This window comes from Cryptotermes secundus, unplaced genomic scaffold (genome assembly GCF_002891405.2).
Source record: "Cryptotermes secundus unplaced genomic scaffold, Csec_1.0 scaffold75, whole genome shotgun sequence".
Lineage (NCBI taxonomy): Eukaryota > Metazoa > Arthropoda > Insecta > Blattodea > Kalotermitidae > Cryptotermes > Cryptotermes secundus.
In genome coordinates this window covers 281,351-297,569 of record NW_019737390.1, presented here as the reverse complement: position 1 = coordinate 297,569, position 16,219 = coordinate 281,351, and the positions used below count along the sequence as shown (strand labels likewise).

Below are 16,219 nucleotides of genomic sequence, written 5' to 3'. Positions count from 1 at the left end.
AGCTTTACTCCCCAGGAAAATTATTTAATTAATTCCTGGTACTCATTTCTGTTAGAGGCTGAGTCAACCCCAGGGCCATAATGAGGCTGGAAGGATTAGGTCAATTGAAAAAACTCCAGTGAATTCATCGGGACTTGAACCCGCGACCTTCACATAGTTTAAATTTGCCTTCAACAATTTACCGCGTATTTGAAAAAGAAAATTAATTTAAGGGTGTGATTTTGTTCTGTAATAAACTGAAATTATGTCAACTATACAAAACGAGAAAATTAGGGAACAAAGTACAATGTGCTCGCTGTAGGTAATCTAAAAATGTTAAAATATCATTGCAAAAATCTGTTTAGAGTAAAATGGATTAAACTAAAGAAGTTATCTTTGTTGTGGTGATATTAATGTCTCGGTCATTTGGTTAATATCACGATGTTTCTGTACCACTGCTAATATTGTCTTTTTGCTTAACGTTGAAAAATCTTGAAGGCTCCAATTTTCGTTTCTCGTAATTTAAGCTTTTATCCTTGATCTGATATTCTGAGTGTGGTAACGTAAAAACTACTGCCATCTGGAATGGAACGCAGTCACCTTCCTACGTCACTGCTTCGCTTCCCCTTCGCCTCTACTCTACCCCTCCGAAACAGAAATGGAAATCTACACGGCGTAACATCATGGAAGACATTACTTTTTAAACCATTCTTGTTCACTCATCTGCATCAGAGCTCAGAATGTAATTATATCTGCCCAAAATTTAGGCCAAACTAATAGTTTTTTATTTGTTCTCGTATGACTGAAATGTTTTACTAAATTAATTATTTAATTGGCATGTACTGTCTTCGCTTGCCTGAAAACCGGGATCATGGGTTCTAATCCCATTTAGGGCATGGATGTTTAGTTTGTGTGTGTGTGTGTTTTTCTGTGTTTGTGTACAGGTAGAGGCCTTGCGACGAGCTGATCACCCGCCCTAGGAGTCCTACCTAATGTCTAAGATCTAGAAAAACCGAAGTGAACGGATAAGTTCATGGAGGTAGGCCTAGGCCCACTGGGGCTCTAGTGCCAGGGAAAAAAAAATTAATTAATTTTTATTTACGTTCGTATATGTCATGTTTCGAATTACACGTCCATATTTTGTCTTTGCAAATGATCACATTGCAACAGCGCGGTCTATAGCATGAAATGTCTGCCCCCTCAGAAACTAGGAACGTGGGTTCTATTTCACTAGAGGCATGGACGTCCGTCTGCGTTTGTTCTGTGTTTGTATTGTCTGTGTGGTTAGCGGCGGCCTTGCGAGACCTCTGATCAACCTTCCGCGTACTACAGATCCAAACTCTAGGATTTGTTCATTCTAAATGTCAACTAGCCAGAGAACTGAATTTGTAGAGGCAGAAGGAAATAAAGAAGAAGAAGAAGATGATGAAACGATTGCACTGTCCCTTTGGCTGAATACCATGAGTGGGATTCTAACCCACGAACCCAAAGTTCGATCGAGCATGCCTCAGACCGCGCGACCACTGTGACCGTCATAAGTAATAATATGGGTCAAAATTCAATCTGCCTCTCCCTGTTCCCCCAGAACACACACACACATACACACTTATGTACAAGCAAACTTTCACTTTCTCGCCAGAAAGGCAAGTACTTAGCGACAAGGCAAACGAGAGCGGGGAAATATAGTACACAGTTCTGCCGCACTGAATGCACTTATATTTTTCCGTCATACAGAGTATGAAATTTTTTCCATTAAATGTCTCGTGCTGAAGAAATATTTAATATTTTCCTAATTGAACTTAGACATGGAACTGTTATATGCAAGACTAATAAATACAAGTTCTGTCAAATTTCCGTCAGATGTAGCGCGTAGCGTCAGCATGATCTGTACCGACAAGGTAATCGTGGTCGACAACTTGGAGAGACTTGAGTATTGCTCAATTCCTCCGCTAGATGGCAGGTGGTGTAAAAAGTTGTTACCAATTTAATGTATCATTTGCATTTAGCGCATAAAAAAAATCTTTCATTCAGCTGATGACCAAATGTTTTCATACGAATTTTAACTTAAAAAAATATTATGAATTTCATAAAATCTACTCATGAATAAATTCTTTCTTCGATAGCCGTTTCCACCAGGCTGCGTTTGATTTGCCACTACGGAGCATGATTAAGTAAAATTTTGTTATTAATATATGTGTAGATGAGGAAACCTGGTTTGCGAAACTTTGCTGCTTGAAGGAAAACTACGAGGAAGTAGTTATTAGGAATCCAACATAAATAAGCAGTTGTAGAGCCTTCATATGAACCATATTAGTCCGGCTAACCTTTTGAAACACGGAATGAAAATTTTGTATTTTCACGATTCAGTGACACTACATAATATGGAAGAGCAGCGAAAAAGTAACGCATCGCTTGGCACCTCTATCAAGCCCAGAACGCTGCTGTTCTCACGAATAATCGACATTGCGAAAGGTCAGTTGATCAACAGAATATCCGGAATTTTCGAAAGAAAACTTTTTTTTTTCACTGTTAGATTTTGGAAACTGAACACATATCTAAAAGTGCACACCTGCTCCTAATAAATAATTATTTAAACCATGACAGTGATAACTTTATACTTTTCTTCTATAAAGTAAAATTTCTCCCATTTATTCGATGTGAAAATTTTATAAGCAATGTTGCAGACCTGCTGAATTATTTTATTGCTTCAAATCTGGGTACAGCTTTACCTGAAGTCACAATAATTTCTGCGTTACTTTTAATCATTCCAACAAAACTGTGTTTCTCAAACGGATATTCTCTGCATTGAAGAAGGTTTACACTAACCTCTTCAGAGCTCAGACTCAACAGGGAATCACTGTAACTTCATTAATGGAAACTGAGGAGAAATACTTTCATGACTTCTGACACAGTCCAAAGTTCTACGAACATGTTATACACATACTTAGTAATGGAGCTGAGCCCTTCTTGAGGAGAAGTAAAATCTGCAGCTACTCAAGAATTCCCCAGCATTTTATGGAGACCCAAGGTTTATTACCGTGTTCACAAGAGCCCTGCACTAGTCCCTATCCTGAGCCAGATCAATCCTATTCATACCATCCCATCCTATCTCCCTAAGGCTGTGATACATATTCAGCAAAAGTTCGCAGCATGGCACTGAAGCACAAGGTGTAATTAAATAATAAGCTTAACAGTCGCTAACTATTTTCTATTAGTTTATATATTTACTTTTCCTTTTATTCCTTCATTTCGTTAATACGTTACATGTAGACCTATTCAACTTCCAGAATTTTCAGTTCATCCTCCTGCCTCCGGGTTTTGGTAACACTTTGCAGAATTCACGGTTCCTCGCTGGCAACAAGTTAAGCAAGCAACTGTACAGGCAACTATTAAAAATAATGCAGATATGCAACTGAACCTACCGTGTCTAGAAGTTCCACAATTTTACAGAACATGTACCACCAGCATGCGTGCGCCATCTGCAAACATATTGAAGAACTACATTATAAAATGCACTTCAAGAAACTTGAGAAAGCCGTTGCCGTCTACTGGATTGTGACACTGCAACTACTGCTACAGCACCATTTCTTGTTTGGTATTTGTAGCATGACGTATAGTGCTGGGTGTGCGTTTGTGTTCCTGAATTGTAGATGCTGCTGGTTAAGAAGTCTCTAAGTAACTTCACGTACGATCATCTGCAACATTACCGCCATCTTTAAGCCGATTGTCTAGATAATGTGGGTCCCTCAACGTCTCACAACCCTACGGGCCTTCACGGCCTGTTACAGGGATAGCTTTACTTTTTTACTATCATCTGAAACTTATATTTTGAAGAAATAAAATAGTTTTTCCTCCCCAACAATGCCTTCAACCCCTTATTGCCACAGTTATAAGAGAACTAGATTTTTTAAAAGAATGATTTATTCAATGTTTAAAAAATTATATGAAACAAATATTTAGAGAAATACAGGGCGTTCAATCAAGGCTGAAACTTCGCAACACCGCTGACCGGGCTCAACATTCCTCACAGATTGCTACTGTAACTGCCGATAGCAGAATGAGTCATTTATCAGCGCTAATGACTCATTCTACTGTCAGCAGTTACAGCAGCAATCTGTGAGAAATGTTAGGCCCGGTCAGCGGTGTTGCGAAGTTTCCTCCATGTCTGAACGCACTGTATAATCATGATGTATAAACCTATTTATACATCCGTCATCGTGGAGAAAGCCCCGGCTTAGCGGTCTCCGTAGTCTAGAGGTAACGTTCCCACCTCATGACTCGTGGTACGCGGGTTCAAACACGGCGGAGGTCGTCGAATTTTTAAGGGCGGAAAAATTCAGGGAACNTCCGGGAGGGACTTTAAGCCGTGGGTCCCGTGTCGTAGCTTTACGGCACGTAAAAGAACCTCATATCTCCAAAGGAGGTCACTGAGCCAAATTAACGGACGTTTCCCGCCCAACAGCAGTCTCTAATACCTCCGGTAGATGGGGGAAGCATTATAGATACCTCTCAGCTAAGTAGAACCGATGTCGCTGGCTGGGCGGGACTGATGGTAAGCACCAGTACCGGTAGGATATAGAGACTGGTAGAAATCATAGAGGGAAGCACAATGGACCAATACAGGTCTCAGTGCATGGGGAAACCCACCCTCTCCAATAACTAACTAAGTAAGCCCCGGCTTCGAACATCAATTATGTCGATATAACGGCGTGGTATTAAGGAAGAACATACGTGTGACTCGGCCAAATTTGAGCTGAGAAAATGGGCTTTGTGCGATTGAAAAACCTGAAAATTCTGCGGTATGAACTTGCTGCATTGCAGCATAACAAGCACACGACAGCCATCTGTGGAAAGCCACGTCTGCATCCACAAGACACCATAATAACCTAAAATGAAATAAGCATATCTATGGAAAGAGAGAAATTTTATAAAAGGGCGCCTGAGACATCAACAAATTTCGACAATTTGAGAAATTTCAAATTTATCGTTTTAACAAGCGCATGAATGGTAGCATTATATCTAAGCATATCAGACCGCCAGAACATTATACACACAGGAAACACTGGTCAGTATGAAGCCAGCAGTGAATGTGCTCACACAATGACGGCTGAAGGCGGTAACATGCAGTGGATAACTAACATATGGTTTTATGCTGATATTACAGCTCGCCCTTGTGACAATGCTGCTGTGAGGCTCCAGGTGAGCCACTGCCAGTAAAACCCCATATAATTGGTATGGGCTCAAGTAAAGCATAACATTCAATGAAAACCACATACAGAATTTCAGATAGCTACAGTCTAATGGACGCTGTCCATGGTAATATTTGGAACGACTATACCAAATCAAAACATGATTCAGAAGGAAATTAAGAGGAGACTGAACTTGGGTAATGCTTGCTACCATTCAGCTCAGAAACCTTTGTCTTCTCGTATACTGTGTATAAACATAAAAATTAGAATATACAAAAATATAATTTTGCCTGTGGTTCTGAATGGGTGCGAAACTTGGTCTCTGACATTAAGGGAGGAACATAAGCTGAGGGTGTTTGAGAACAGGGTGTTGAGGAGAATATTTGGACCAAAGAGATATGAAGTGAAAGGAGGTTGGAGAAAACTTCATAAGGAGGAACTCATAATTTATATTCTTCTCCAGGTACAATTCGAATGATGAAGTAAAGGAGTAGGAGATGGGCAGGGCATATAGCACAAATAAGGGGGAAAATTAATTCCTATGGGATATTGGTGAGAAAGCCAAGAGGAAAGAGACCACAGGGAAGACCAAGGCGTAGGTGGGTGGACAATATTAGGATGGATCTTAGAGAGATAGGATGGGATGGTATGGATTGGATTAATCTGGCTCAGGATAGGGACTTGTGGAGGGCTCTTTTGAGCACAGCAAATAATCTTCAGGTTCCATAAAATGCTGGGAAGTTCTTGAGTAGCTACACAATTGACGGCTTCTCAAGAAGTGCTCAGTTCAATGAGTGAGTGAGAGAGGACTCGCTCCAATCTGGTTTCTCTTCTGATCTGAAACATGGCTGACTTGAACTACAACTGACTTCATACTGAGTCTGAATCTGAGTCTTACGAGTATTATGACAATTTCAGTTGGACGAGAAATTTGCGTCAGTGTATCTCGTGGACTTCGCCATATCAATTCCTGAGTTTTCAACTAGTAGAATAGATATAGAATTTTATATTTCACTCTGTCAAAAATTTATAATATCTTCTTCTGAGTTCTGGGACCGTAAAATCAGGCAGGGGTGAACAAATATTTCAGGAAAAAATACAACCATTATTTTCTTCTTCTCTCCCTGAACATTGAGGCGGAATATTCCTCCGAAGCATTTGTACCCACCTACGACTGGGAAGGTACTGTGATACAGAAACCTCCCATATGTAGTATAAGAGAGATTTTCTCTTTCCTGAGCCTCTACTTAGGCCTGTACCTCAAAGCAATATTTCCTATTGTTCAGAATCACGGAGTTTGCTCAAAAAGTGTGTATCTTATGGACAGCCAGTTAGCTGAGGCGGCCAAGTTGGCGCATGGATAGAAAGTGGGTGACGTTGGATTCTAATGCCGTGAATTACCTTTGACGTCGTCTGCTGAAGATTGACCACTGTTTACTCCTTTGTTGTTCTCCTATATGATTTACTGGTCACTTACCGTGACATTCTGCAGACTCGTGTCCTGCACGACCGGATTTAAATGCGTGTACCATGACTCACTGAAATTCTTTATTTACGTAGTAACGCAATATAGAATCCACTCTTGTTGTTCTGGAGTTCAAAATGTAGTATTATCTTGCAATATGTAATCAAGTAAATCATTATTCTTGGTCCCCCAAGCATGAATCGAAGCTCGTAATTTCACTCGGAGCACAGCTCGGAACCCTCTTTATTCCTGCAACCCCGCCCATGTTCTGCGTTTGGTGCCCAGTGGGCGAATCGGTGGTGTGAAGCCCGTGCGCTTACTGGGAAATGAGTGGCCGTTCTACACATGCGCAGCACGAATCCCGTCTGCCAGAGTTTAACTGATTTCTGACAGTTTCAGCGTTTACAAACTGTCGACACTCCATTGTAAACACTGGAGTACTTAAACACAAAAACACCTGACTAAGTATGACAGGGAGACATGATTTATCAGTCATATTAAGGATCCATTCTGTGAAGAAGTGTTTTCGAACTGTTGTGCTGCACAAGAATCGAATATTGTGAATTGTGGACCTCGCCACTCTGTAGTCACAGTCGAGCGATCTATCATGCCACACAAATAATCAGCTTTGCGAGAGCTGAGAACTGGGTTTCGGAGACTGCGTTGGCACTGGGCGCAGAGCAGAGCAGAGCAGAGCAGTAGTTCACTGCTGGCCTTCGCCAGCATAGACGTGGTTGATTTCAGGTTCCTTTGGGACCCACATCTATATTTCATTCATTGACGAGAAGAGTTGTTGGTCTTCCAATGCGAACGTCACTTTCTTCCAATGTGCAAGTCAATAAGACCTGACAGAGAGTCCAAGCAAGGAAATAAGTACATATAGATGAGGCGGTTTTTTTCAATTGAATTAATTCTTCCAGGCGCACTATGGCCCTGGGATCGATTCAACCTCTTACACAAATGAGTACCAGGAATCTTCCTGGGGTGCAAAGGGCGGCCGACACATAAGGATGACAACCTTACCGCCATCTGTGAGCCGATTGTCTAGAAGGTGTGGGAGCCTAAACCTCTCATACCCCTATGGGCCTCCATGGCCTGCTAGAGGGATAACGTTTACTGTACTTTCCAAAAAGGGGGGCAATCAGAGGCTTTAGTAACCAGAATAAGTTTATACTGTGATAAAGTAACACAGGAATATACAGGGCAAGTAACTGCGGTAGAGAGCTACGAATTGTTTTCTTAAGAATATATATTTCCAGTACCATAAACTGAAGAACTGTAACAGAACTAGCGGACTTGAAGAAAAATTGCACGTCATTGAATGGAGTGGACATTGGCCTGCCCAAAAGTGCCTTGCAAAGAGAACTACATATACTAGAGGAATAAACATCACCATGGAGATAGATACACATCAGGTGGACAAACCCTGCTTTTCTCTTGACAGAAATCGCACAGACTCAACCCCGTCAATTGCTTCTTGCGGAAGAGATAGAAGAATCCGTTGAGTCGCATTTGGAATACACTGAGAGCCTAGCTTCCTCATGGTTTGATGCTTCACAAGCAAATTCATCGTCTGACTTCTCTCTTAAGTTGCATCAACACTGAGTTACCACTAGGGGGTGATAAGTTCAGAAGGTTAGGAAGAATTTATCTATGGCCATAAATGCGCAAATTGCAGTGACATATTAAACTCCTGGGTTCTGCAATAAATAAAACCGGACCGTATGGGAGGGTTATCATGACGAGGTGGATAATGCACTTTGGAGCAACAACAGAGATGTGATGCTGACTGAGGAAACGCGGAAATATTCAGCACTATAACAAGTTGTGAAGCATTTAAAAGTGTAATGATTTATGAGGCAGTTCGCTGGATAATGAACCAGAAGGGAGCTCCTCAAATGAAACTAGTACACACGAATTCTTGTAACAGAAAGGAATCGAATAACAGGTGACGCATAAAAGAAGTAAAGAAAAAATAAATATTTTTTCTTGTGGCAGAGAATAAATTGCTTCTATAGCATGGCTACTCAGAAAGAAATATGGCAGCCTAGAAAATGTCGGAAGGCAAAGAAAAAGATTTGTGTACAGAACGACAGATGGAGGAGAGCGAAGGAAGATCACTGGATTAATCTACAATAATCCAGCAAGGGAGTAAAGGACAGATGGAAATGAGTGTTCCAAGGGAAAGAGATTAAGCTATGCAACAAATAGGGCAAGATCGCTTGAGTGCTGCTTCAGGGGCAGTGTGAAAATGTGAAGTTCGTTTACGATTAGCCTACAGTGACTTACTCTCAAGAAACTTTGAACATGGCAGCAGCTCAGATAACGCTTTCGATAGCTTATGTTTAGTTATTATAAGCTAATAATTTCTCAATATAGTTGTAAAGACATGAGTTTCACGAATATGTATTGTTTAAAAGAGGCATATATCTCATGGAGAAAAGTTTTTATAAAGTTAATTGTATATATTGCTTCCTCGGTGAGCTATGATCGTAATGCGTTTAGGCTGATAAGTAAGGTGGCTCTTGTAACGATTTCACTTTAATGGAACTCATATGTGGTCACATTCATATAATCCGTTTGCGGGGTTCAACCCAATGCGTAGGGCTTCATCATGGTCTGGATGTTACGTAATATATTATTCAGAGCCCGAAATAATTTAACCAGTAAAGTGTAGCAAATAAAACGAAATTAAATCGACTTTACATAATCTGGTTCAAGTTGTCAATACCGAGTTTCATCTAATAAAGTTCTCGTACGATGGTTGTTCTTATGGACAAATATGATCAAGAGATCCTTTTGAAAAGATTTTTCGAAAAATTGTCCAAAAATATATTGAACAATGTTTAATTTGTTATGTCAGAGTACTGGATAGGTTTTTATAACATTCACGTCTTCACGGTTACTTTACATACAATTAACAAACTCCCAGCTGCTGTGTACTTTGGCGGGTTTGTGTACCTGCGTTCCAGAAGCCTATGAAATGTTGGTATCCTAATACCGAAACACACAGACACATATCTTTATAATCACTAAACAAACAACCATAAATCTCGTTACTTCGAAGCTGCATTTGATGTTGATAATATAATTTGAAGGAAAAAAAAAACATGATACATTTCTGTTCCTCTTAGTCTCCACGAAAAAATTCAATCCCATTTTCGCTTAGTGGGGGGTGGAGTCCAACTGGGTCAACTCGGCACGGTGGCCACTGATTGGCCTATTGTAGCCTGCCCCGGGTGCTTATGATGATTGAGAATTTGATGGAATGAAGATTGGCAGGGGAAACCGAAGTACTCGGAGAAAACCTACCACAGCGCCACTTTGTCAACCACAAATCCCACTTGATCACACCCGGGATCAAACACGGGCCGCCGCGGTGGGAAACCAGCGACTAACCGCTTGAGTTAAATTTCATTTTCAGTCGAAACAGAATTTAGTCACTGATTATTACACTAACCTACCTAAAAAAAAACAGGCTCCTTTCAACCTCTCATCTCAACAAAAAGTTCTTTGTGCTCGCGATTAACGTATTTTTGCACTTTGTCCTTCATCCGCTATTCCAAAGAATTCCAGTTTCGGAAACTGGATTTGTTTCAGTCCTCAGGTGAAAGGGTGGGAAGCATCGAAGCTGCTAGGCTCATCAGAAGGAGCTAACCCCAGTCCCTCAGTCACTGGACGCCGTCCAGAGCAACAGACTCAGTTCCCGAAACTCTCTCGTCTTCAGAATACCGGACGATAGACGAAGCTAAAAATTCAGCTAATCCTTGTGATATACACCAAATTAAGGACCGTTTAAAATATATATTTTTTAATTCTGTCCTTTAATTTCTTGCCTTTGGAAATATAAATTGTATTTTTATACCAAATCTCTTCGAGATGGCATTTAGTCGCTCACAGACTGGAATTAAGTTGCTACGAAAGCAGAGTGAAGATATGTTCTACAACATGAGTGAGTTTTGTACTTGTATTCCAAACGTATTCTTGTTCATTTGCATTCCGCGGTAATTAGTACATTCTCCTGGTGTGCCCACACCTTCAGTTCACCTTGGTTTATCGGGAAGGGGCAAGCTTATGTAATTCGTTTAATTTACTTAATCTTGAATTGATAAACTGAGAATCTACAACTTGATTCGTTCTTATTTTATCTGTTTAATGATTCACTGACTCAATGATTGAAAAGACTGAGTCATAATTCAATTCATGATGCATTATTTGAATTCAAATTTTACGTAAATATTAAGCACGTTACTTTGAATTTGGGTTTTATGAGTGGGTTCTGTGGGCTTGGTTGTCTACAGTATATTCGGATTTCAGAATTCAGAATGTAACAGGGCAAGTCAGTTTGACTGAGACACATCTATTTCATTGATCCATGACAATAATCAATTGTTCTACAATTATGCTTTCATTGATTAACACACCTGTTGTGTTCGCATACTGCAGGTACATATATGTTGACATGAGTGTTCTCGGATAAGCAAGACCAGAGGTTTACGTGACAGGGTGTCAAAATACAGGTAATTATTATTTAACTAAATATAATTTGACAGCATAAAAAAGAAAATAATATTGCAAACCATCTGAAGCCATAGGCCTATTCGTATTTTATTTCACCTGTTATTTATCGATAAGTCCTGTATTTGCAAAGTCAATTAAGTTCGATGAAGTTTCTTGCATTTCAGTGTTATGAAATTTGCTCAAACACAAAATGCCACTGAAATTTTGCGATATAACATATACATACAAATGAACTCCTCATTATGCTGCAATTTATTCACTCACTGGAAAGAGCCTGTACTGCATATGGCAATGAGTGTAAAGTAATTGGTGTGAGCAAGCGTGAACCACCAAATTCTGCATCTTGTACATTGTCCTGTGCCTTACCCTGAGTGCAAGAGGGTTATCAGAATAATCCACAGGCTGACATCTATAGCTGTAGTCTCGTAACCATCCTGCCTGCAGGCCCTGCAACAGGAAGCATGGAATCAGACACGAAAATTGCTGTAATGAGACATTATTGCTCTTTAGAAGAAACAAAAGTTCTGCCACCAATCTGTCAATATTTACTTTCAAATAAAGCAGGGCTCTCATAATTACAGATACGAGTAGACGAGTAGACACATGTAGACAAGTCTCTTACCTGTTAGTCAAAGCAAAGCGGACCCTCCGAACTGTAGAAGTCCGAGTTAATGAGAAACGTGGAGACAAGAGAGAAGAGTAAAGCAACTAGAGGAAGAATCAAAATAATTAATGGAATGTTAGCAAGTAAGGATTACAATGACAAAGATCTATGTGCTTAGGCTGTTTCAAAAAGACAAATATTGCAGAAATTGTTTAGCACTGAATAGGATGAAATGGCGATATAGTGCTCTTAATAAAATTAAATGGTTGATACATTAGTGTGGTGTATTTGAAATATAATCCCGGGATTCACCTGGAAGGACTAACGGAAATGGCGCATGAGACTCAAAGAGGAAGTCTATGACTGCCGTACAAGGCACATTGACACTCGAACTAATTTTCTCCAAAAGAGGTGTCGTCCTGCCAATGTTTCCTGGATAGTATGGAAGAGTTTATCTCGAGGGATATAACTCCGTGCAGATCGTTGAAATTCAACTGATTTTTCGGAGGAAAATACTGTCTCCTTCTTCAGGATCGAGGAGTAAGCTAAGCAAGAGACGGCTCTGCTAGCTTGCTCAAGATGACTCTGAGAATGGAGGAGATATGTTGCTCCGAAACGTCGGTTAGCTTTCACCGCACTAATAGCGGTATATCCCAGAAGCTAGAAACCTTCATAAGCATTGATGTGAAAGCCTCTCATTCTGCTTGTGTGACATATTTTCGAACATGTTTCTGATCTCTGAGACCATGATACAAATTTAAGAATTTTAACATGCATAGTCTGTTTAGGCTGCAGTTGTTTCTTGTGTGCGGTAACTGGCCACGCCAATGTTCCAGAGAAAGGATGCAAGGCCTCTGTTGATGGATCGATTTTCAGTGCAAGGGAATCTGTCAAGTGCGTGATGGGTTAGTCGTTTCAGAGCTGATTCTGAATCCGGGGGGAAAAAAAACGAAATCACCCAGCATAAGATGCATGAAAATACATGTTCCTAACAACTACCGAAGTACGTATTGCGAAATCAAGTTGTATGGTCTTAAAAAGACAAGAAGGCGTGTCTGGTAGCAAGAGAGAGGGAAGTAACAGATTAAAAAGCACCATGTAAAGAAGATTTAGCCTGGTAGATGACGCACCTCATGCACAAGCCAGATGCTGAAGGCCACTTGGAACGCGTTGTATACCATGAGCACGTACTTTAGGTCGAACGGCTTGCGGTCCTTCATCCAACGCGGACCGGCGGTGGTGCAGAAATAGAAATAGGTGATGAGGATTGTCAGCAAGGGGACTGGCCCACTCATAAGCATCCAGTCCTTTGTACGGGGATCTGTAACACGGCCACTGGCTGCTGAGTCATGTGATATTGCTTTTCAAGTTTGCGTCTGTCCTCTGTCTCACTCCCTCAAACAATTCTGCATCCTTCTTCGTGGAGTTCCTAGAAGCCCCAATGGATAAAGTGTTTGTAAGAAAATACAGAAATCTACATCCCTTGCTCATAACGAACCATAGGTTTAACTACATTCCACAGACTGTCATCCATAATAAAATTACATTACGGTGGAATCCTCTGTGATCTAGTGGTCTTGAGTTCCTGGTTACAGATCTAGAGGTCCCGGGTTCGATTCCTGGCGCTACCAAATTTTCTGAGGAGTAGTGGGCCTGGAACGGGGTCCACTCGGACTCGTGAGGATAACTGAGGAGCTATTTCAAGGAAATACGGGCTGCGGTCTAGAAAACCGAGATTAACTGCCGTGGGGATCCGTTGCGCTGACCACGCGACACCCTCTATCCCTTAAAATTGGCACCAACTTCGCCGACACGCGGCGATCGCTCGGTCGGTATAGTTCATTTGCGGACTACAGGCCCTGGAGATTGCTTTTGTCCGTTTTTACGGTGGAAGTAGAGCAAGGGCCATGATTCTTTTTCAGGAATAAAGTCGGGCGGGTTTCTGCTGAGAAGCCTACTGGAAAAAACTGACAAACATATGGGTACAAGTTTCCATATGACGGCCACCTTGAGATGAAAGCTATAAAATATTACAGACATTACAAATATGGGTTCATTTGCTGTTTCGTGTGATTCTCAGGTTGAGGAATGAACATATTTACTCTGTAGTCATCAAAGTACCAGATCAGTGAAGAAGCCCTCAACTTGAAGACCGAGAATGTGAACATGTGTGCCTATTTTTGGCTATCTCACATCTCAGTAAGATTAACAGGGAAACCCGAGAAAAAGCCGGAGAAAGCCAGGTTTCAGTGTCATTTCGTCCACCATGAACCTGACATATGTCCACCCGGAACTGAACCCCGGACTCTCAGATGACCGTTCTTTCATCAAGGATCACGTAGCATATATTTCAGGGGAGTCAGTCCACAAGTATACAAAAAAAGAATTATCTTTTCACAATTTGGAATCCGGTGGTAGAAAATTAAAATAATCGTACATGAATTTGGAATTCACTCTAAAGGCATGAAATCCACACGCAGTTTCCTCCTCCTTGGCAACCTGGGGCTCGCAGACCGGGAGGGAAACAGAATAATCTGTCTCAGGATTAAAATAATTTTTTCCTTTGTACCTCGGGTGTGAAGAACAGAATGCGCTATTTTAATGTCACCACCACGTTCGGGTGGTAACACCTTAACACAAACCATGCTCTCAGGATTGAATGCTGTACTACGCGAGGAGTCAAAGCAGCCGTATCATGCTTAATTTTATATGCCTTATTTCTGCCGTTTGTCTTTCTTGTGTTCTACTCATAATCACCTGAGGAACGTATCAATTACTCACTCACTCTCACATGGAGATGGGCCCTTCTTGAGAAGCCGCCAATTGTGCAGCTACTCAAGAATTTCCCAGCATTTTATAGAACCCGAAGGTTCATTACCGTATTCACAAGAGCCCTCCACTGGTCCCTACCCTGAGTCAGATGAATCCGATCCATACAATCCCATTCAATTTCTCTAACATCCGTTTTAATATTGTCCACTCACCTACGTCTTGGTCTTATTAGTGATCTCTTTCCTTCTGGCTTTCCCACCAATATCCTATATGCATTCCTATTCTCCCCTTTTCCTGCTACATGCCCTGCCCATTTTATCTCCCTTGACTTGATAATTCTAATTATGCTTGGAGAAGATTACAAGTTATGAAGCTCTTCACTGCGGAATTTTCTCCAACCTCTTGTCACTTCATCTCGATGTTCTCCTCAATAACCCGTTCTCGAACACTCTCAGCCTATGTTCCTCTCTTATTGTGAGAGACCAAACTTCACACCCATACAGAACCACAGGCAAAATTATAATTTTTGCATTCTGATTTTTATACTTTTAGACAGCAGACGAGAAGACACCAGTAGAACTTAAACTTCAAAAAATAAACTGTTAACTCGCTCATAAGACGAGGTAAAAAAACGGCAGTTATGATTGAGACAAATGCTGCAAACAAAGGTTCAAATGAAATATATAAATAGAAAGAATATACAAATATAAATCACTCCGTCCAGTGTGACCTGTAAGTTTTTTACTACATGAAAACTTAACACCCTTACATGTTTNGTGTACTATGTATTGTAGCATATAAGTGTACGTACTTTACGTCTAAACAACTTATGTGATGGTGGTTTCCTATTTGTAGTGATGTTTGCCCTCTGAAGATGGTCCACAGAGACCGAAACATGTAAGGGTGTTAAGTTTTCATGTAGTAAAAAACTTACAGGTCACATTGGACGGAGTAATTTATATTTGTAATTGTTAGTGTGACGGACCAGAATGAAACAAATTAAACTCAGAACGAATATACATTCATCAAAATGGTATTGCTACATTACATTTACAGACGAACAAGACAATAGTAGCAGAAAGTCTTTCAGCGCCTTCAGATTACCATCAAATAGAAGAAGAAAATAATTTAATGGTTGAAATCTGCAATCAAATTAGAAATTTATGTACTGGATTTAGTTTAAAAGTCGATATAACACTAGGTTTCAGTTTTCCTAGACTGTTAATACAATCGTAAAATCATTAATTCCTTTTAGTAGGCTGCACGCCCTTCAGTGTTGCTCAATGGCCGAAACATTTACCTGTTAATTATATGTTGTATTAGATGGTTACTTTCTGAATATATTACATGAAAGATCGATCGGCCTGCCTAAATCTCTGGATTCCTTGACTCCTGCAGAGTCAAGACATCATCGTGCCTGAACACCAAGTTTCGTCAGATATCCAGCGGGAAATTGTCCATTAAACGGGAATTTTTGTTGATGTTCGTACTGAATTACACCCGGTGGGGTTTTCCCCTTGGCACTACAGCCCCAGTGGGCCTAGGCCTACCTCCATGAACTTCTCCGTTCACTTCGGTTTTTCTAGATCTTACACATACGGTAGGACTCCTTGGGCGAGTGATCAACTCGTCGCAAGGCCTCTACCTGTACACAAACACAGAAAAACGCACACAAATATCCATGCCCTG

The 16,219-nt window shown here is 40.7% G+C and overlaps 1 protein-coding gene across 1 annotated transcript in view; it reads right to left on the bottom strand.

The window, feature by feature from the left end:
- Nucleotides 1–16,219, bottom strand: part of LOC111870251 (elongation of very long chain fatty acids protein AAEL008004) — a 104,854-nt gene that overhangs the window by 7,713 nt on the left and 80,922 nt on the right. The window contains exons 4-6 of the mRNA XM_023862369.2: nucleotides 12,889–13,079; nucleotides 11,521–11,601; nucleotides 3,402–3,458 (exon numbers count right to left, since the gene is read on the bottom strand). Coding sequence (XP_023718137.1) covers nucleotides 3,402–3,458; nucleotides 11,521–11,601; nucleotides 12,889–13,079 — 329 coding nt within the window. The remainder of the gene's footprint in view (nucleotides 1–3,401; nucleotides 3,459–11,520; nucleotides 11,602–12,888; nucleotides 13,080–16,219) is intronic.